Source organism: Ochotona curzoniae, unplaced genomic scaffold (assembly GCF_017591425.1).
Source record: "Ochotona curzoniae isolate NIBS_2020 unplaced genomic scaffold, NIBS_Ocur_1.0 contig_4501, whole genome shotgun sequence".
NCBI lineage: Eukaryota > Metazoa > Chordata > Mammalia > Lagomorpha > Ochotonidae > Ochotona > Ochotona curzoniae.
In genome coordinates this window covers 10,094,572-10,115,558 of record NW_024466307.1, presented here as the reverse complement: position 1 = coordinate 10,115,558, position 20,987 = coordinate 10,094,572, and the positions used below count along the sequence as shown (strand labels likewise).

The 20,987-nt window shown below is 44.7% G+C and overlaps 1 protein-coding gene across 5 annotated transcripts in view; it reads left to right on the top strand.

Annotated features, from left to right (window-relative positions):
* The first annotated feature begins 6,127 nt into the window (after positions 1-6,127).
* MCTP1 (multiple C2 and transmembrane domain containing 1) overlaps positions 6,128-20,987 on the top strand; it is a 406,611-nt gene continuing 391,751 nt past the window's right edge. For 4 of the 5 annotated variants that reach the window (XM_040986053.1, XM_040986052.1, XM_040986051.1 and 1 more), the window contains exon 1: positions 6,128-6,859. In XM_040986053.1, coding sequence (XP_040841987.1) covers positions 6,128-6,859 — 732 coding nt within the window. The remainder of the gene's footprint in view (positions 6,860-20,987) is intronic. The other variant, XM_040986054.1, reaches the window with a different exon arrangement.

Sequence of the window (20,987 nt, the reverse complement as noted above, 5' to 3'; positions counted from 1 at the left end):
CAGAAATGTATCCCATACGTCAGCTTGTGAAGATTGCGATCCTGACCGAGAAGGTTTCAACATGCTTCCCTTCCCCGTCTCCAGTGCGACACACCACTCTGGCAGCTCTTCTTGTTTGGATTCCCAAAGCTACAGTGGTGTCTCTCTTTGGACAGGATTTAGCAATCAAAATTATATTGGTCTGCGCACTGGGTCCTGGGGTGGTGGAGTCAGGTGGATAGATATTCTCCCCATTTCAGAGACCGTGAGAGCTAATGAGGGCCTGAAAGCGTTTGGCCCAGGGCTGGGAGCTGGGCTGGCAGCCAGGCCTCCTCTGAGAGGAGGGCTCCTTAAGTGCCGTTTAGTTGGCCTTCAACTCAATTAGTCTCAGAAACAATGTTTTTATACTTCCATTTGGGCCTTGGAGCTCATCAGTGGGAGCTGTGGCTCTGCCCAAGTCACCTGCAGCAAGGACAAGCATCAGTTTCTCTTCTAGAGCTTCTTTCAATCCTGTATTCAATTTATCTGTGTGTGTAGTTTGAAATTAGAGAGACTGTGGGAGTGCTGGGAGCTGATGCACTTGAAGTCTATTGCCACATTTACTGATGAGTTGGCAAGTGACCATGTCAGTCAAGTAACACTTCAGACTCAGCTTCTTTGTCTCTAAAAGCAGGTTGCTGAGAGAATTACATTTGGTAAAGGGGGCAGTTTTGCCACCAGCTTGAGGATCCCATTTTGAGTTTGTGACCAATCCTCTGAGTTACTTCCTCAATGCATCATGTATTGAGAAGGTGACCTCAGGTGGCACTGCTCACCACTGCTGGGCAAACCCCCATTGTCCCTTCTGCTGCTTCCTGTCTAAATAAGCCCACTTAGGCCCTTCCTCTATTCTGTCAACACAGAAGCTAGCATGAGTCTTTTCAATGGCAAGTACATGGTAGAGAAGCTGAGACCCTGCTTCAATGCCTTCCCATCTTGCCCAGATCAGAAAGCCTTCCTTTTGCCTACAAAGCCCCACCAGACATGTGAGCCTCCTCCAGGCTGTCTTCAGTTCTCACTCACTCCAGTTTGACTCTGTCCTTCCTCACCATCCCACCACCTGCATGTGTTCTTGCCTCCCCCTCTTTACCCTTCATCTTCCTTGTTCATACAACAATTTCCCCTCAGATTCCTTACTTGGTACCCTCCTCTCTCACATCTTTTGAGTTTCTGTATAACTATCACCTTATATTTTGGAGCTGGTGCGTAGTAGACTAAGCGTCTCTCTTTAGTGCTAGCTTCCCATATGGATACCAGTTTGTGTCCCAGCTGCTCTATATCTCATCCAGCTCCCTGCTTATGGCCTGGAAGGAAACAGAGGATGGCTCAAGTATTGGGCCCCTGCACCTACATGGGATACCCAAAGGAAGCTTCTGGCTCCCAGTTTTAGATCGGCCCAGCTCCTACCATAGCCAGCACAACATAAACAGGGTTGGAGAGCAGGTGATATGCAATTGAGGAAATAAGAAATAAGACAGACAAGATAAGGACTATGAAAGCAAACAACCAGAGGGGAAATATCTTCTCGGAGGAAGGAGATACACTAGAAAGCTCACTGCCTCCATCTTTCATTGGGCTGCTTGGGGAGTCAAATTACAAGAATTAATATGGCACAAACATTGATAGCTACATCCCATAGTGATGCTGACCAGCTAATACTTGATGATCGGGAAGTAACAGTGTGACCCACATACAGAAGTCAGTATGTGACTGTCTCAAGGATATCTTAAAACACACAATCCTGGGGCCTTGGACTTTCACCCAGCTGTGAACCCTTGCCCACAGGCCTCATCCTTGGTCTCAAACTTTTGCCCATTCGCAGACTGTTGCCTGCAGAAGTTGACCTTGGATTGGGCACCAGTAGTCTGTGAACTCAATATTCCAAACATAGTCTGTTTTGCTTTTTTTTTTTTTTTAGATGAAGTCTTGGCTTTGTTTTTCACAAACTGCTTGTGGAAGTTCTGGCCATTGTGGCCTTTTTGGGAGTGAACTGGCAGTTAGAAGACCTCTCCTTTTGTCTCTCCATCTCTGTGTAACTCCATCTTTCAAATAAAAATAAAATCTTAAAAAAATCACCTTATATCTTCCCAACCTTCTGTATATCTTTGCTTGATATATATATTGATTTCATGTAAATCAAAGGACTAGATATATTGACAATATTTAAGATCGCTAGTAAAATTCATAGTGACAAAATAGTAGCTGCCATTCTTGTCACATGGTTAGAATTTTGTTTTGACTTGCTGGTTGCAATCTACCTTCTTGGTATACCTTGTCACCTGCACAAGATGCCTCCAACAAGAAGTCTTATTTTATTTTTATTGGAAAAGCAGATTTACAGAGAATGAGAAAGATCTTCTATCTTCTGGTTCACTCCCCAAATGGACTTAACAGCTGGAGCTGAGCTGATTCAAAGCAGGAGCCAGGAGCTTCTCTCCAGGTCTCTCACATGGGTGCAGGCGGGACACAAACCGGAGCCCCTCTGGCACGCCAGTGTTTGAAAGGGGAGTATTAGCTAATCGAACCACTGCACCAGGCCCCACATGTGCTCTTTCAAGTTTTGAGCTCACCTTGACAGTCCCCTGTTATAGGGAATCAGAGTACAGAGCTCAAAATCTGATTATTCTTTAAGACAAAATCAACAGTAAGAGAAGTAAAAACACTAAACTACAAAAGCTGCATGAACGTTAAAGTTGAATTGCGTAGGAGTCTCTCCAGCATCAACTATGACAAACTTGGCATAGTGATGAAGTCCTTGTAGAAAACAGCCACTTCTGCTTCTCCAAGCTTCTTTTTTTAATCTCATGTCACAGAACTGGCAGCAAAGTATTTGTCCTCTGTTCGAGGAAGACTTTGTGTATTGTAGTGTCTCTGGAGGCTATCAGAAGAGTTCTATGCTGAGACATTTGCTTATGGTCTTCGGACATTCAGCTTGTCTGGTGTGGGAAAGATGGTATTCCCTGGGCTTTTGAAAATGAACACTTTTCATCGATTGAATAAAGGCTGAGACAGATTGAGAACCCTCGAATGACGGTGGGCAGCTCATTTTGCAAAACGAATGCCACCCTGAGTAGCCAGGTCTGGAATTGCAATTTCTATTGATTTCCAAGAGGCTGTGCTGACCTCTGCATACACTCGCCATCACTTGCGCTCTCCCCGTGTGCAGAAGCAGCAGGCATGGCATTTTCCTGGGGGGCTCTTCCTTCTTCTCCACTCCCATCTTTTTTTCAGAGTCTGATTATTCAATTTCATCATGAACATCATGACTTACTGATCTACATTGGTTCCTGGCAGCTCAAAGGGACACCTCTTCCTAGAGTGTATCAGTGGAGGTCCATAAAACCCAATAGCTGTAATTGAAGCCAACAGAAATTGGCGATCTTGTCCCAGCCTGGGTTCTGGATGATCCATGTTGGTCTTCCACTCGGTTGCCTGCCAGGGGCTCCCTGGCTGATGCAGGGGCCAGGTGGGCAGTGAGAACACAGCTGGAGGCAGAGCAGTCCACTTGACTTTCAAGACCACTTTGGTTCTCCAGTCTGGAAAGCGCCATAGGAAACATTCAGATGTTTTATTTATGTATGTATTACAAATCCCACTTGATGACCACTTCTTTATTCTGAACTAATTAGAAATGGACAGAAATTTGCCAAAATACTAGAAATTGGTCCTAGGGGGCCTTGATCCAATATCCCTCAGTGTAGTCATGCACCACTCTGGTATAATATTGAAATCAGGAAATTGCCACTGGTCGGGCTCAATGTCACCGTTTTAGATCACACCAATTTTTGCCTACACTCGTGTGTGTGTGTGTGTGTGTGTGTGTGGGCAGGAGGGAGAAGGGGTTTCTGTATCGTTTAATCAACATACAGATCTGCCCCACTGTCACAAACGAGCCTCCATATGCCCCCCTTTCCACTTGCACCATCACTAACCCCTGCCAAACATGATCTGCTTTCTACATCTGTAACTTTGTCATGACATGGACATTATTGCAATGCAGCCTACAATCTTTCACCACCCACTTCCTCTCTTCCCAAAGCACAGTATTCATAAACTTACCAAACGCTGTATGCTTGCCGTGTGCATGGCCCTGAACTAAACCCCTTTTCCACGAATTCATACAGTAGCTATATGAGGCATGTATTAGCAAGTCACATCACTGCTGACTTTAAAACTCTCTACTGGCTCCCCTTTCACTACAGTACACTCAGATTCTCACTATAGCCAGGCCCACCCTCCTAGAATTTTTAACATTTTTTTTCCAACCCACCTGTTAGCAGCCCCATCCTCGTTGCTCCTCTCTGAGCATACACAGCCATCTTCCTCTGTCTCAGGGCCTTGACAACTACTGGCCCTGCTTTATCTGTCTCTGACTAGCTCTTTGTCCTCAAGTCTCAAATTTTATCTTCTTGAGAAATCCTCTATACATGTTTATCCCCCACCCCCTACCAAACCAAGAAAACTCCATATGGAGACCCCAGACTTCACATACAAAAATACAAACATCCAGTTAGTTTTAGTTCCAGATAAACAAGTATGTAGTTGTTCAGTTTAAGTGTGCCCTGTGTTTGGAAAGGTATTCGTTGCTTCTCTGAAGCACAGTTGGGTGCCTAGCACGTTCTTTGTCAGCCCTTGCCTAAAGCCACTCTGTTAGGACCCTGTTTCACGATTACGTGAGCCCTTTGATGGTTAGAAAAGCGATTCGTTGTCTGGCTCTCTCCGTGTGGTGGGAACCCTGCTCTTGTATCCACAGGAGTATCCCCAGAACCTAACACAGTGCTTGGCTTCCATTGGGTGCTCACTGAAACTTAATTGTTTTCAATTATGGCAAATATTTTTTTAAAAGTAGAGAAGTAGGTTAACACCGCCAATGGTAGCCAGTAGCCAGACCAAACAGTAATCAAATTGTGGGGTGCCAACTCTTATGCGCCTCTCCCCTGTTATGCATACTTACAGGTACAGTGGAACAAAAGAAGGGGCATTGGGCTGCCTGCCTTTCAGAAAGCTCTCCTGCCTAAGAAACTTTACTGTAGCGTCGACAAGTAGATTGCCAGAGAAGCAAAGCCTTGCCCGTTTGCTGTGCTGGGAACCGCATGAAGTCGCTAAAGAAAGCACTGGATTGACAAGAGCGAAATGCTCTTTATAGCGAATGGGGTTGGAGGCAGCGATCACCGCTCCTTCTCCCACCTTGGTCCCCAGTAAAAGCCTGCACAGTCTTTATCTGTAGACTCGGGAAACTGCTAGATGCTAATGCTCAGAGGAGTCACCTGCGCACATGCAAATCGAGGGCGGGGAGGGGCGGGAGGAGACGGACTGAGACGGGAGAAATCAAAACTCTCCTCCTAGATCGGGGGGAGCGCCGCGGGGGCCCCGGCAGGCACGGGCAGTTGTCAGAGCTGGAGAGGTTCTGGGCGCGACTCGGCCGAGGCTCACTTCCAGAGACTCTTAAGATCGCCAGCAAACGAGCTGCGGGGGAAAGCGTGGCCCGATCCCTGGACACAGGCGGGCTCCAGGCCCTGCCCTGCTCCGCCTGCCTCTCGTCTGCCCTTCCACCTGGGAGCTGGATCATGGTCCTGGCGTGCTTGGCCCGGGCTGCTGGTCCGTGGCAGCATCTCCAACCAGACGCGCCCGGTGCTGCGAGCTGCGTGCGCGCCCAGTTTGGAGGCAGCAGTCCCTGCTGTTGACAGGTGCTGCCCAGAGGGCGCCGGGTGCGGTCCCTGGCGCTGCTGGACGCTCACGCCCGGGCTTGTGCAGCTTCGCGAGCTTGGCCCCCACGAAGAGGGCGCCAGGGCGCGGCCTGGGGTACTCAAGTGGACTGGAGCCGCGGAACTCGGAGCTAGAAACTTTGCAGGCATCTCGGCCTGGAGTCGGTGACGGCGCCGGCTCAGATCCGCAGGTGCAGGAGGAAGAGGCGGCGCCGGATACCCGCGGCCGGCGAGCCTCAGCAGCTTCTCTGCTAGGAGCTGGCCTGAAGCCGCTGGGCACCCAGGGCTTTTGCTGCTGCGTCCGCCGCCGCCGGGCTCGGAGAGGAGGCGCCGCCGGCGCGGGGGAAGGAGAAGCAGGAGGAGGAAGAGAAGGAGGAGGGGAGAGGAGGGGCAGGGGGTGGAGGATGGAGCCCCGGGCTGCGGTGGCGGCTGGAGAGCCCGAGCCGGCGCCGTCCTCCTCCTCCTCCTCCTCCTCCTCCTTCCAGGCCCGGCTCTGGAAGAACCTGCAGCTGGGAGTGGGCAAGGGCAAGGGCGGCGGGGGCGGGCGCACGGGGGGCTCTGAGCGCCGCACTGCGGACACCCCGTCGGCCTCCCCGCCGCCCCCAGGGCGCACGCGGGACGTGCTGGCCGGTGTGGGCAGCAGGTGGAGCGGTTTTAAGAAACGGAAGCAGGTGCTGGATCGGGTCTTCTCCTCCTCCCAGCCCAACCTGTGCTGCTCCTCGCCCGAGCCCCTGGAGCCCGGAGGCGCAGGCAGAGCGGAGCAGGGCTCCACGCTGCGCCGCCGACTCCGCGAACATTTGCTGCCCGCCGGAAAGGGGCCCTCGGTGGGCGCCGGAGCATCCCGAGCGACGCCTCCTGGCGGACGTTCCCCGGACTCGGCTCTCTCATCTTCCTCCGCCTCATCCTCCCTGTCCTCCTCGCCCCAGCCACCCCCGAGGGGCGACCGCGCCCGCGACCAAGATGCCCGGCGTCGGGACTCCGGGGCGCACTTGTGCCATCAAAAGAGCTCATCTCTGCCGGGCACCGCCTGTCTGGAACAGCTGCTGGAACCGCCGCCACCGCAGCCCTCAGAGTCAGTGCCGAGCCCTGCAGAGCCCGGGACCCCGGAGAAGGGCGAGGAACTGGGCAGCAGCCAGGTGAGTGCCCAGTGGGCCCGGCGGAAACTCTGGTGTTTGCGGTCACACCTCCCGCGGTGCGAGGGCTCCAACCTGTCAGCTGGAGTGAGGGTCAAGCTGCTAGGTGGGATCAGACAGTGGGAAAGCTGGCATCGGGTGTAGTAGAGGCGAAGAGCCCTAACTTGCACCCGGACTTTAGTATTTTTGGTAAAGCTGACACCTGTTGCCGGAAGCAGTTTGGGTGGCTTCAAGACGGGCCAGGGAAACCACAGATACGAGGTGGATACATTTTGGAGGTCTCCTGGAAGGAGATGTTCTTGCTAAGTCCCAAATAGGCGTAAGAGAAAGTCAAGAACTTTAACGGCGGCGTGTATGGCTGTATGAAAGGAACTAATAGGAGGCACATGGCATAGAAATGCGCGCAGGTGCGTTGATGGCGCAGGTGAGCTCCCTGGCTGGGAAAGCCATCCGTAGGCGTTGTTTGCCCCTTTGCCGGACCGCACGCTGAGCCTGGGACTGGGGCCTCCTCTGGGTCGCTGCTTAGCAGTGTAGAACGTGACAGTTCCTCCTAGTTCATCCACACCTGGGGCTTAGGTTAGCTTAGGCTGATTCTAAGTATGCTGCCTAATCGCCCAGTTGGCTCTTTGCTTGGACAAGGGTCGTTCCTGTGTGTGTTTATTGAACATTTTGCCTTTAAGATTTGTAAGATGACTCCTTGGGAGGCTTGCTAGGATCAGAGAGCGCTCTTCTTTTTAAAAATTACAAATGTTGGCTCAGAGCACATTAGTGCTAGGATATGCATTTCAGAAACTTCACCCTGCCTTTTCTCTCAAGACATTTAAACTCTCCTCTCGGCCCGGAGTAATTAGGAAAGATAGATGACAGGTGTAGTGAAGTTTTAATTAAGGTAAAAGGCCAAGTTTTCAAAAGTAAGGTAAAGGAACAGGTGGGCTTTTGAGTTGAAAAATTTTGTTTAACTGTATGAGTGTGGTTTTAGACAGTAAACCAGAGTGAGGGTGTATCTTAGGGTTAGGCACATTTTCTTGTTGTAGCCAACACTTGTTCTGTGTGAAGAGTTCATTTCCAGAAAATTATGTATGGATAATAATGAGTAAAAGAATCAGTAGCTGTATCTGATCTGTCATCTTGAATATGGCCTGGAGGGAAGCTCTGTATTTGGATTCCAACAGAATTAAAAAGCATAATTTTAATTCAGCATGAATTATGTCACAGAAAATACTTATTGTTGACTTGCACAGAATTTGAATGTTGGGGTATATTTATAATTTATTTTTCCTTCCGGAATAATAGAGCAATAAGTGATTGATTTACTTTGAGAGATAAATGTCACAGTGCTGTGGCTGTAAACTTGATAAATCACTTTGCAGGAATAATAGAACAGTAATTGATTTATTTTGCAAGATATGTGTCATGGTGAACATTAGCTTGCTAAATCACTTTGTGGTTCACTGAACCAAAATAGTTGCAAAGCTAGAGAATTTTAAATTAATCTTTATGTTCTACCAAAAAATTTTAAGAAATTTAACAGGGTGTTCTAAAATACTAGTATCTGACTTTGAATTTTATATTCAGGAGATCTGAACTGCCTTTGGAGAAGATCCCAAACCAACATCATGCATGTCTTGGTTTGATGCAACCCTGTGTGCTCTATCCCTTACAGGAGCTCTGAGCTGCAACTTATAATTGTCAACTTGTAGATTAGGGAACCAGTGTTCAAAGAGATTAATCTGTCCTGGGCTCACACTGTTAGTAGCTGTCAAAAAAGATACCATCTAGCCAGGCTCTAGGTTCTTTCCATTATTGTAGCTGCTTGGGATAACTTGTAGAACTTGGTACATTTTGGGGGAGACTTTAGTCTCATTGATAGTACTGGAAGTATGTATATAGATGCACTCTGAAGCTCCCCCCTTCCACTGCTACCATGGAATCAATTTTATGATGGGAGAGCCCTAGTGTGGTCTATGCTGTGGTACTATGTATTGTTGCCTGTTTGACTTCGCATTTACATAGGGTGCTGTCACTTGAAATCTAATTTTAAAGGAGTTTTTCATGTAAAAGAACCAGCATTGTAATGGGGGGAAAGTTAATAGCAATCTTTCAAAAACTAGGTGACAGGTGGGATGTAGGCAGGAAGGACAATAGCCTAGAAGGGCTTACTGGCTCAAGAAGAGATGCCATGGGGCTCTCAGTTTTGTCCCCGGAAGAAGCAGACAGCTTTGCTTGTCGTCAGCCATAGATGCAGCTTGGGGATAAGCACTGTTTCACCAATGTAGCAGGGGTGTCCCCAGGTCCTTGGGGCCCAAATGCAAAGAATCTCTGAGAAAGAGGATAAGGAGAGAGGAAACTGGAGCCAGGATTCATTGGACTGTTCAGGAGCTGCTAATCTGCCTTGGCTGTGCCCCTTAGAGCCTCCTGCCTGTCAGGGGTCTTGTCTCACCTTGCTCTCCTGTCTCAAAAAATACCTGAGTGTGCGGAGGGACTGCCTAGCAGGAGCGGGAGCACCCGGCCCTTGTATTCCCAGTTCATTTGTATAGCTGGGTGCATTTTCATGAAGACAACACAAGCATTTACTACCTCTTCAGATCACATAGGTGCAAAGATCTTCCATGGCAGAAATGAAATTGGTTGCAAAAACAGGTGGATTCTTGACTATGTTCTGTTGTTCTCTGCTTGTGCCTGGCATCACCCGTGTTCTCCAACACACTCCCCTGTGTCTCCACCCGCAGCCCAGCATGAGGCTCCAAAAGCATATGTACACACACCTGACAGAGGCTGGAGATGTTGAGCCAAGGCACAAAAGGCAGTTTGTACTGCTGAGCCAAGAGATTTGGAAGTCCCTGATGTACAGTGATGGAAGCCAGCAAGCTCTGCCGCCTCCATGCCCCTGCCTGCCTTCTCACTATTATGTCTTTGGTAGCGGCATGTACCTCTGGAACACAGATCAACAGACTTAATAATGCCTTGCTGTTGGCATGTGTGCATTATTTAAAATGCTCTGCTTTGAGACTAAGAAAAACAGAGCAAAGAAGCTCCTTTCTTCCCACTGATCTAGTTCACGTGTCAGGCCATATTGTCACACCAGATGCATTTTCATTTTCTGCAGCACAGTTGGGAAAGCTGGTTTCTCGATTTGTGTGCATATCAGAAACATGCCAATTTTATGTATTATGCCTTGATGAGTTACTAAAATTATATTTTGCTAGAATCAGTCAGTATTTTAAGATAGTTAGGGATGAATATGTTGCATTTTTTTCTTTCTTAGTGTTTTAACAAAAGCATGTCATGTTGAGGAATGTTTACCTTTTTTTTTTCTCCTTTTAAATAAATTTTACAAGATTGTTTTCACAGAGCAGAAAAAGTATTTTTGAAAAGAAGTGGGCAAATTATGCAGTATATGATAGAAATATTTTTAAATATAGCAAGAGGAGTGTTTATTCATTGGGATAGAATTTCTAAAGCATAATTGGAAGCCTTTATCAGATTATGGAAAATTATTTTTTTAAGATTTGATTTGTTCCCAGAATGTGTCTTGCCTTACTAAGTACTTGAACTTGAGTATAAAGCCCATATTTCTGAAAAGCTATCCCCAAATGTGATTTGGGTTAATTTTTGCTATCTATGAATATTTTTCAGTTGTTTTAAACATTACTTCAAAGTACACAGATTGATCTTGGGGGAGGCATAGATTTAAAAGCATGATTTCTGATGTTAATTTCCGTAAAGCTATCCTAAAGCTCCTGAAAGCATCGACAGTGGCTTAGCTTCACAAGTAGCACCTTTCAAATTCACAGTAAGAGAGGGTATATGAAATCTAGGAACATTTTGGAGCTGGATTTGACAGGTTAAAACATCCCAGAGAGGGATGCCGGGACCATCAGTTTATTCCCAAAGAAAAGAATTAGGCAGTGGAACAGGCTTCCTTTGCAAAAGAATATTCCCCGTTAACCATTTACTTCTGTCATGTGTTTTCAAGGTTTGACAACTACAACTCTTGCCTGGTTGGGAGTGGCACATGTCCATCTTGTGAGAGAAGGACTTGAAACACAGTAGATACTCAATATGAACAGTGTATTGAGGTTTTGCAACTGTCGTGTGTGTGTGTGTATGCGCACGTTATGGCTTAAAAATTTATCTGAGACTTCTTCCAGCTTTTTTCCTTGAATGTAAGATGTGTATTAGTTTAATGGAAGTGATAGCAAAGTTAGCTCAAGAGTAACCAAGGAAGTGCTGGTGACATCATAGCCTCACACAGTAAACAGGAAAATATTACTTTTATCAAGTGTGTATGCATTGTAATGAAAGAGTAAATAAGTACTTTGAAGGCAAAAATAGCATGAATGGATTCAGGAAAGTAGGACAAACATTCCTCCCTTTCCTTGTGTAGTGCTTGTTTGGTAATACCACACAGTTTCACAAAATAAGGGTTAGTAGTGTATCCTTGGAACCTCAGAGAAAATGCAGTATGGCTCCTTTGCTTATCACGACTATTAAAACATTATCTCTTGATGAATGAAGAGTGAGTGATGTGTCTAGATAAATTTGTAATCATTGTTGAACTCTTCAGATTCAAAGTCAGTTTCATGTGTTTTTTCCTGATCTCCATTTTTTTGTAACATAGCAAGCACGTTATGAATGTATGTGTTTCAGATACACATTTTTTTTGGGGCGGGGAATCACATTGGTTTGACTTTTGCTGCTGGAAAACATAACAAAGTTTCATTGTTTCTCACGTCAGTGAACTAAGCATTTAAATAAAATTGCTTTTTGATATTAAGGGTCACTGAAAACTTTTTTTCTTGTTTGGTTTGTTTAATGTGAACTAGATATTATCCTAGAACATGCTTGTGTAAACTTGTGTTTTGGTGCAAAATTGGAGTGAAAACCACACCTACTTATGACATATTTCCCTTTTGGCAAAGTTAAACACAGAGTCAACATACATTTTTCTAAAGTCATTTTTTTTTTCACTTGAAAGATAATCTTGGTGTACAGTTCGGTTTGTCCAGACCATTAAAAGTGTCGTCATCATCTTCAATTTCCTGCACACTTTTAATTTTCTCATCACAGTAAATGTTTTCTTCTAGCTAACACTTTTTCTGATCAGTGTAGAATGTAATTCCCGTCCCTTTGAAATTCAATATTTTATTCAAAACATTTTATTCCCTCTCATTTGTACAGATCTCTTGTCATTATGACCTTTTTATCCCCAAACACAAAAATCAGAATATCATGATTTTCATGAGGTCTCCAATTATTTTTGCTTGATGTTAATGTAAGCACAACATAGAAATTGTATTTTCATTAAGATTTCTAATTTATGTGTACTCTCACCTTCAGGGAACAATTTTAGTGTGAAGTCCCTTGAGTTTTTTTTTTTTTTTTTTTTTTAACAGCTGAAGTTATTTGAAAAGCAGAAAGATGGGGAGACAGGGTGTGGCACTGGTGTTGGGACTAGACTGCCTCAAGGAGCCGAGACCTCCGTCCAGCTCTTCTGCACGAGTGGCAGTAGAACAAATACTCGGGCTGGCTTTCATTCCCAGGTGCATTGGTAGGGAATGGGTATGAAATGGAACAGCCAAGACTCAAACCAGCAGTCTGATGTGTGCTTGCAAGTAGCAGCTTAACCTGTTGAAACACAAATAGGTCCTTCTCTTGAGATTTTGCACCAGGTTTATTTTGTGTTCTTTTGTGCTGTAAGTAATCTTGCAATATAGCACAGATGACAAAGCATTGCTTCTTTGGACATCTTAGGGTCACTACAGTTTCCTCCTCTCTGGATTATCTGGTTATGTAGCCTAGTGTCTTCTGACAGTGTACCTATACCTCTGGAGTCTAGCTCCCTGCCAGCATGACCTCACGCATGGCCTGAGCGTCTTGAATTCTACTTGGGTCGTTGCTCTACATACCCTCCTGCCTGATTCACTGCCACTTCTTGGCCCATCTGCTTAACCTGCTTTGTGTCCTGAACATGTTTGCATTCCATGCCATTCCTTGCGAAGTAGTCCTTGTTCATCCTCTCCCAGCCAAGATTCAGAGAGATCCTGGTGCTGATGGAGAATCCAGTCTTCACCCGCCTGCTCTGTTCTGTTGCCACATGCAGTTCAGTTGCCTGGTTGTGTTTATGGGGATCTCCTGTCTGCTACTGAGCCTAATTAGAAAGCACCACAGTCTCTTACCAGAATATCTAAAGTGCTGGTCAGCTGCATTTGTTGTTCAAGGATGATTCTCCTGGACAACAGCTGATTCTCATTGCCTTCTGAGTTGCTACTCCCGTCTCTCCCATTTTACACATCTCCAATGCCTGCCCTTTAGCATCAATACTCTGTTTTGTTCTTTTCCCTCAGTATTTCTCTCCCCATTCTTTTAGCTCCAGCTGGAATTGAGATGTATTGGAAGAGTCAAATACAAAGAAAAAATGTGAACTCTCCTATTATGAAACTTGGTTGTTGCATGCTGCAGTAAGATTTTGAATAAGGTTTGAACCTCTGCCTCAGAGCTCATCTCTGACTATCCTTTTCTATTTCCTTTACTCCATGTGCCAGGCATTTGTTGTCCAGGATGTAGCAGGTACCAGGGTGGAAGCTGTCCTTGGTAAGATGTGTGTGAGCATGCAGTGGGTTGAAGGTGTGGAAAGGAGGCAGGTGGGCACAAGGACTTGATTTTTTACGGGGTATGTAAGCAGTGGTAGCAGGAGAAAAAAAAACTGTTGAAAGGGGTCATGGGATGCTTTTAAAAAATGAGGAATGCTGGACCTGGTGCAGGTTCATGTCCTGGCTGCTCCACTTTCCATCCAGCTCCTTGATTGTGGCCTGGGAAAACAGTGGAGGATGGCCCAAAATCTTTGGATCCCGCACTAGTGTGGGAGACCTGGAAGAATTTCCTTGTTCCTGGCTTCAGATCAGCTCAGTTCTGACCCTTGTAGCTACTTGGAGAGTGAACCCGCAAATGAATGATCTTTCTCTGCCCCTTTCTCTCTGTAAATATGCCTTCCAGTAAAAATAAATAAATCTTTTAAAAATTTGTATTGGAAAGTTAGATATACAGAGAGGAGAGACAGAGAGGAAGATCCTTCATCCTCTGATTCATTCCCCAAGTGGCTGAAGCTGAGCTGATCCGAAGTCAGGATGCAGGAGCCTCTTCCATGTATCCCATGCAGGGTCCCAAAACTTTGGGCCTTCCTTGACTGCTTTTGCAGCTCACAAGCAGGTAGCTGGATGGAAAACAGAGCCACTAGGACAGGAGCTGGCTCCCATATGGGATTGCGGTGTGTGCGAAATAAGGACTTTTGCTACTAGGTTATTGCACCAGACCCAAGGATTGATATTTTAAAAAGAAAATCATTCATTCATCCTGTTTTTAAAAAGATTGATTTTAATTTGAAGGACTGATTTAGAGAAAAAAGTAGTAACAGAGAGGGAAAGACCCTCTATCCATTGGATCACTCGAATGGTCACAATGGAGCCTCTTCCACAGGTGTATGGTTCCAAGGACTTGAACCACCCTTCACTGCTTTCCCAGTTTGTAAGCAGGGAGTTCAGTCAGAAGTAGAGCACCCGGGATAGGAACCTGCACTGATGTGGGATACCAAGACTGCAAGATTGGAATCAGCCTGTTGAGTTACCTAACCGGCCGCTAGGAAGATAATTTTGATGAAAAGTGAGGAGAAATTGAAGAAATAGAGATGAGAGCCAGCCACCTGCTCGAGTGTGCTGCTGTTGGGTGGATTCTTGTCAAAGTAGGACAATGGTGGAGAAGCAGACATCTGCCTGAACTTTGCATTTCTTCCATATGCAGTTATTTCTACTGAACCATGAGTGGATCTGAAAAACATTAAATAACGTCTTCCACTGTTTTCAGCTGCTTCTCAAACTTCAGAGTGAGGACTAATGTGACAGTAATAGCAGATGACAAAAGTCTAAGTCAAGAGTATTCAGAAATAAGCAGGAGCATCATGAAGTAACTCAAGTATCGGGAATAAGTTTGCTAGTTTCTCAAAACTCGTTTCTTCTGGAGCCCTGGGCACTGGAAGTGGTGATTGGTGCTGGAGCAAAAGAAATGGAGAAATGTAGTTTTGTTGATTTAAAAATATTGTACAAAGAAAGCAAGCCTCTTCTGCTTCCTTGTAGCCTGAATTATTACGGTGCCTGATTTCAGAGTGGCCTTGTAGAGAGTCCTGAGAGGGTGTGCAATCCAAGAGCTTGGCTGGAAGTTTTCATACAAGCGAAGCATTTTTTCCCCCTTTGAAGCAAGATTGAGATGTACATGTGGCAAATGGTGAATTCCCAGATCCTCTGAAAACAGAAGTTATGTTCTGTTTAGATCCTTGAAGCCATGGTGGACTCGTGTTTTTTTTTTTTTTTTTTTGTGGGAAATGCAGAATAGCTTTTCATAAAAAGAAAATCCAGCACTTTGTAAATGTCCTTGAACTGTTTTCTCACCATCCTAAATTAGAAACCTGAGCACTTTCCTAAGTGTCTCTGGGGATGATGGGAATAGATAGAGGAGACAAGCTCTGCCAGCGCAGTGCTGTGGCCAACACCTTGTAGGATGAGGGCCCTGGCTCAGTGGGGGCCTTGCTGCCTGTGGCTCAGCATGTACAAGGCCAACAACTTCCCCTCTCCTCCCTTTCTGCTGCTTTGGCTTCCTTCATTCCCACTGTTGCATCTTTTCTTCTCCATTGACAGCTTTTAACTGCTACATAGTTATGTGGGCTACAGTGTGATATTTCAAGACAATGTGGAATGATCAAATCAGAGTAATTCACATATGCATTCCCTCAAATATTTTCAAAGTCCCATTCTCTAGTTGTTTTGAAATACACGATGAATTATTTTCACTCGTTCCTGTGCCGTGCCACAGAATGCTCAAATGTATCCCTCCTCTAATTGCAGTTTTATACATGTTAACCCATCCTCCCCAACTCCTCCTCCCTGTCCCAGCCTCCAGTAGCCACTGCTCTGTTTTTTTTTTGTTTGTTTGTTTTGTTTTGTTTTTTTTGCATCCGTGAGATCAACTTCTTTAGCTTTCCCACATGAGCATATATTTGTTATTCTGTGTCTGGCTAATTTAACTTGGCAACCTCCAGGTCCTTTATAATAGCAACATAACATTCCATTGTGTGTATATGATTCCTGTTCACTTAACCCATTGGTTTGGTGAGAAACAGATGATTTGTAGTTCTGATCGTGACTTGGCTTGGCTGTCCAGCCTTGCACATGTGCAATTCAGCTCCAAGAAAAAGACAAAAACAGCATTGCTGGGTTCCTTGAGTTTCCCCCTATCCCTTTGCAGGAAGTAATGGCACTGACAGAGCTAGTAGGTAACCTATAGTATGTGGAGTTCCCAGGTCCCATGCTCTCCACCTCTGAGCTTTAAAGGAAAGTGAGATTCTGTCAAGTGATCTTACATCTGCTCCCATCTAGTTGCTGTTTTCCCTTTCTTTGCCTTCAGCCTTTCTTCTCTCATGAGTTTTGTCAAACCCGAGGAAGAACCACCTGGCACTTGGCATGGAAAGATGTGGCATGTGAATGAGTGACCAGTCAGGATTCATGTACTGAATTCTGTCCCAAAACTGTCCAGTGGGGCTATGGCCTGGGTCTTGGCTCTTCTCTTTCTGCCTTGCTAATCTCTGTCACAAAGCTATTTGGCTTCTGTTTCCCTGCTTGGAAAATGGGCAGGGAAAGGAAAGGCCGGTGGGACCAGTGGTCAGGTTAATCCTGTGGTGCCAGCATCTCATAGGGCCACCAGTTTGAGTCCCAGCTGTTCCACTTCTGATCCACCTCCCTGCTAATGACCTGAGAAAGCAGCAGAAGATGGTCCAGGTCATTGGGCCTCTGCACCCACGTGGGTGATCTGTAAGAAGCTCCTGGTTCCTGACTTCCTATTGGTTGAGCTCTGGCTGTTCCAGCCATCTGGGGTATGATTCAGAGACATCTCTGTCTCTCCTTCTCTATGTAATTGGCCTTTTAAATATAAATAAATATTTTTTTTAAAAAAAGGCCAGGCAGTTTTTAGCTTTTGTGATGTGTGTGTGTGTGTGTGTATGTATATGTGAATATATATGATATATAAACTCTTCCTGTAGTGTTTGTGGTGTTTGGGGTTTCTTTGACATTCTTTATACTTGCACAGGTACCTTCTCTTCACATACTTCCTGTTTTCCCCTTGGCCAAAGATCATTAAAAAGCCAGTATCCCTCCTTATCTAATTTTAACCTTCTGTTTAAATCTGAAAAATGTCTGTGCTGAAACAATTTTTACAAATGGTTTGTTTCATCTGCATAGATGTGCAATGAGCATCCTAGCCAAAGAGAAAGATGGGTGAGAAGATGGTATGTTTGGCCCATGATGGGCTGTGTTCCTCAGAGAATGAGGAACCCTCCTTTGAACTGTATTGTAAAATGACAACAGCATTTCCCCATAAGAAAATGTGATATTTACAGTCTCTGTGGGAGAGGGCGCATTAGATCATCTTCTTAATCCTTCTAAACCCAGCTGCTACAATCACAGATGGCCATGATGTGTGTCCCCAAGCCTGGTCTGATTTTACCCTCACCAGATGATCCTTACAGATGACAAATGAGGCAGCATTTTGGCGAGCTACTCTGTGGATGTAGTTGATCTTCTTTAATCCAAGAAAAGGATCATAGAGATGTGTGTTCTCATAATTACTGGCTGCTCATTCTTTGAAATCTCAGAGTGAGAATGAGGAATGAATGGATCCGGGACAGCAGGGGCTTGCTTTGTGGGAGAGGCTTAAAGACCTGGGTTTTCTGCTGATATTTCTCTTTGGCATTAAGGAAAAAATTCTTATACTACTTATTGCTTTTGATTATAACCTAAAGTGATAAGAAATGGAAATAATAGGTAAATTTATTTTGATGTAAAAAAATTGAAATTCCCTTGTAGATTTTTTCGTACTAAACATTTCCCATGAACTTTTTGAATAGCTCTTGCGAAAATAATGACCTTTAGAAGACCTCATGCTGACGTGGCATCTCTTGCATATTGGGTGTCATTCCAAGTGCTTGCTGTGTTGTATTAACACACTGATTCGGTGCAGCATTTGGGCTATGTGTCTTTTGCAGTTCCCAGAAGAGGAAACCCAACCACAGGGCATGAACTAATGTCCTAGAAGTTACTCATCAGTGTCATTGGTATGTAGGTTTCTTCTGCCATGGTCCCTACCTCAAGCACCAGACAGTAGGGCTCTGAGCTGTAGGTTGTACCCTGTCAACACAGTCAAGGAAAATAGGATCCCAAGCGCAAGCTTTTGTCCACTGTCTCATGTAACACTGAAGTCTTTTTCTACTTCCATTTTCTCCCCAGATTCCTAAAATAAAGATTAGCTTCTAGAAAGTAAGTTAATAAAGACAGTGTAATAGATAATACTGGAGTCAGACGTATCCCTGGCTTCACTATTTATTGGTTGAAAGCCACCTAAGCTCTCTTTGATTACCAGGAAAAAATGTCACTAGTAATTCTTGATTGGCAGGTCATCCTCACCAGATAGCCCACTAGGTCATCATTGTTGCTTTTATTGTTGCTTTCATTGTTAGGAACATATAATGAATTGTAACTCTTTCGCCGTTGCATATTTTCTGTGTAATAGCCACATTATATTTCTGTCAGTGTTTTCTTATCTCTCTGAAAGGTTTGGAATTTTGAGGGAGTAAATAAAACTATCTGGTAGGTATTTTATGCACAGAATGTCAAAATATTGATTATGATTATGTACACTGTCCCATTTAAATCTCGTAACAGTTTTGACAGAAGTTATTGTCTTGAAAGTTTTATTTTCTTTTGAATGACAAAGAGAGAGACAGACACACAGAGGAGGGCAGACATGTTCTTCCATCCCTTTGGTTCACTTCTCAAGTACCTATAATTGCCATAGTTGGGCCAGGCTGAAGCCACAATATTGAAGAAACAAGAAGATAAAGGTGCCATTACAAATTGGAGAAAGTTATCCATGATTGGAGTGGTTGGTGTTTACAGGCTGAGTTCCAAAAACTCGAATGTGAATATTTTTTAGGACCTCCTTGTCGGTTTGGTGTGTGTTCATGACTTCCAGCCACGTTAAACCCCTCTGGAAAATAAAGCTATGTGTTCTGAGTCTAGTTATGATCTGTAGGCAGGCAAGCAAATTGTTGGCTGAATATCTAGCTCTTTTTTGAAGAAGTCCTTTTTGGATATTTTTCTTTAACGAAGAGAAGACAAAATGAGATAATGTCTTCTGCTTTTAGCAGAACTTCCAATGTTTCATGCTAATAATAATTCCAAGTGCTGTGCCAGTCACTGTCATATGCTTCGCAGGCATTGCTTTGTTTAGTCTTTGTGACAGCTCTGGGAGTTAGGAGATATTCACCTCATTTTGTAGATGAATGCTTGGAGGCTCAGCAAGGAAATGGCCCAGGGTTCCACAGCTGGTGAGTATCAGAGTTGTGATTTGGAACTGATGTGGCTGACTTCCAAACTCCTAAGTCTGACTGCTGTGTTACCTGGCTTCCCTGGGTGTGCTCTAGGGTTGCTAGGTCTGGTCATGGGCGTTGTCACTTTGCCCCACCTTCACCCTGGGGGAAGGGTTCAGGCAGGGAAAGGTTTCTTCAAGATGTGACCTGTAGGGTGAAATGTAAAGAGTGAATCAGAGTTGGCCAGAATTGGGCGATGTGGGGGCACATGTGAGGTGTCAGACCATTCTGGGCAGAGAAACTGCAGCAGAAGGCAGGCACAGAAAGACTACAGGGGCAGCTGGGATAAAAGAAAGGAGTGTGTGTGTATGCATATGTGTGGGTGTTTGTGTGAGATGGGCTTCAGGTGGCTGGGAGAGGATAGACTATGTGGGACTTCATAGTGGCACGAGGAGATTTTGAACTTCAGCAACTAATGATGACCATGGGAGCCTAGATTCCTAGCCAGGGGAATGAAAGCCATCTTCAGGAAGGTTCCCAACTTTGGGAATAGCTTTGCTGTCATGTGTGAAACAACACTGCACCCATGGAACTGTGGGAAGATAGGGAGGTAGGTGGAGCTACTTTTTGTCTATTTGGGATTTCTTTTTTTCAGTTTATTGCAATGTAACATTTATTCATTTTTAAATTATTTTACTATGTAGTTCCATAGGCTTTGAGATTTCTCTTACCTGCTTTCCAAAAAAGCCCCTCCCCCAAATGATTTCTCCTCTATTATTGCAATAGTGTAGTTCTTCATAAATAGTCATAAGTCCATCATTGCAGGCATGGTCAGTGACATAGTCCAGTATCCTATTGTCAAGATATATTCAAGCTTCATTCAGAGTCCATTTTTGATCTAAAAGTAGAGATGCATACTGCATTGTATCTTCACATCTATATATGATAGTCTTCATTGCACAGTTACTGTACATCCCCTTAAATGAAAAGCCACAAAGCAAAATCAACAGGAAGAAAGCTAGAAATTTATAATGCCATGAAGTTAAATAACACCTTACCGAATGACTAATGTGTTGCTAAAGAACTGAAAATCAAGACCTTTTTGAAGAAAATGATGCTACTGTATGACCTATAAGTCAGTGAAGAATTTAATATGAGGAAAAAACTGTTTTGAAGAAATGAAAATAAAAACATCAAAATCCATGAGATAGTGTTTCTGCTAATCTTTATTAGTGAGATGTAGGCAACGGAAAGATGGGTTTTTTTTTCTTTGTTCCAGTCCACAAATCTTTGATGTTTGATCAATAAGTTTAAGCCATTTACATTCAGCATTAATATGAATAGGTAGTAATTTGGTTTCATCATTCTAGAGATGGGTTGTTCATTGATTGTGTGACATTGCTTCTCTGGGCCAGTGAGGCCGGTGACCAGTCAGTGCTCTAGTGACCTTCTGAACCTGCCCCCTTCAGGAAGTCAGGGCTCTCTGCACTTTGTAGATAATGTTTCATAATGCTTAGGCCTCCTAAGAATTTCTCTTTGTCATGTCTTAAGTGGTGGGTGTTAAAAGGAGTCATTTGTTGTTACTTCCTGTCCTTCATACATGCCTTATTCATGGAAAGTAGCCTAGGAATGAGAAATAAAACCAAGTAACTAATGGGTGGTATTTTCTGCTAAAGTGGATCCTAGGAGGCAACAGGTGATGGTCCAAGTCCTTGCGTC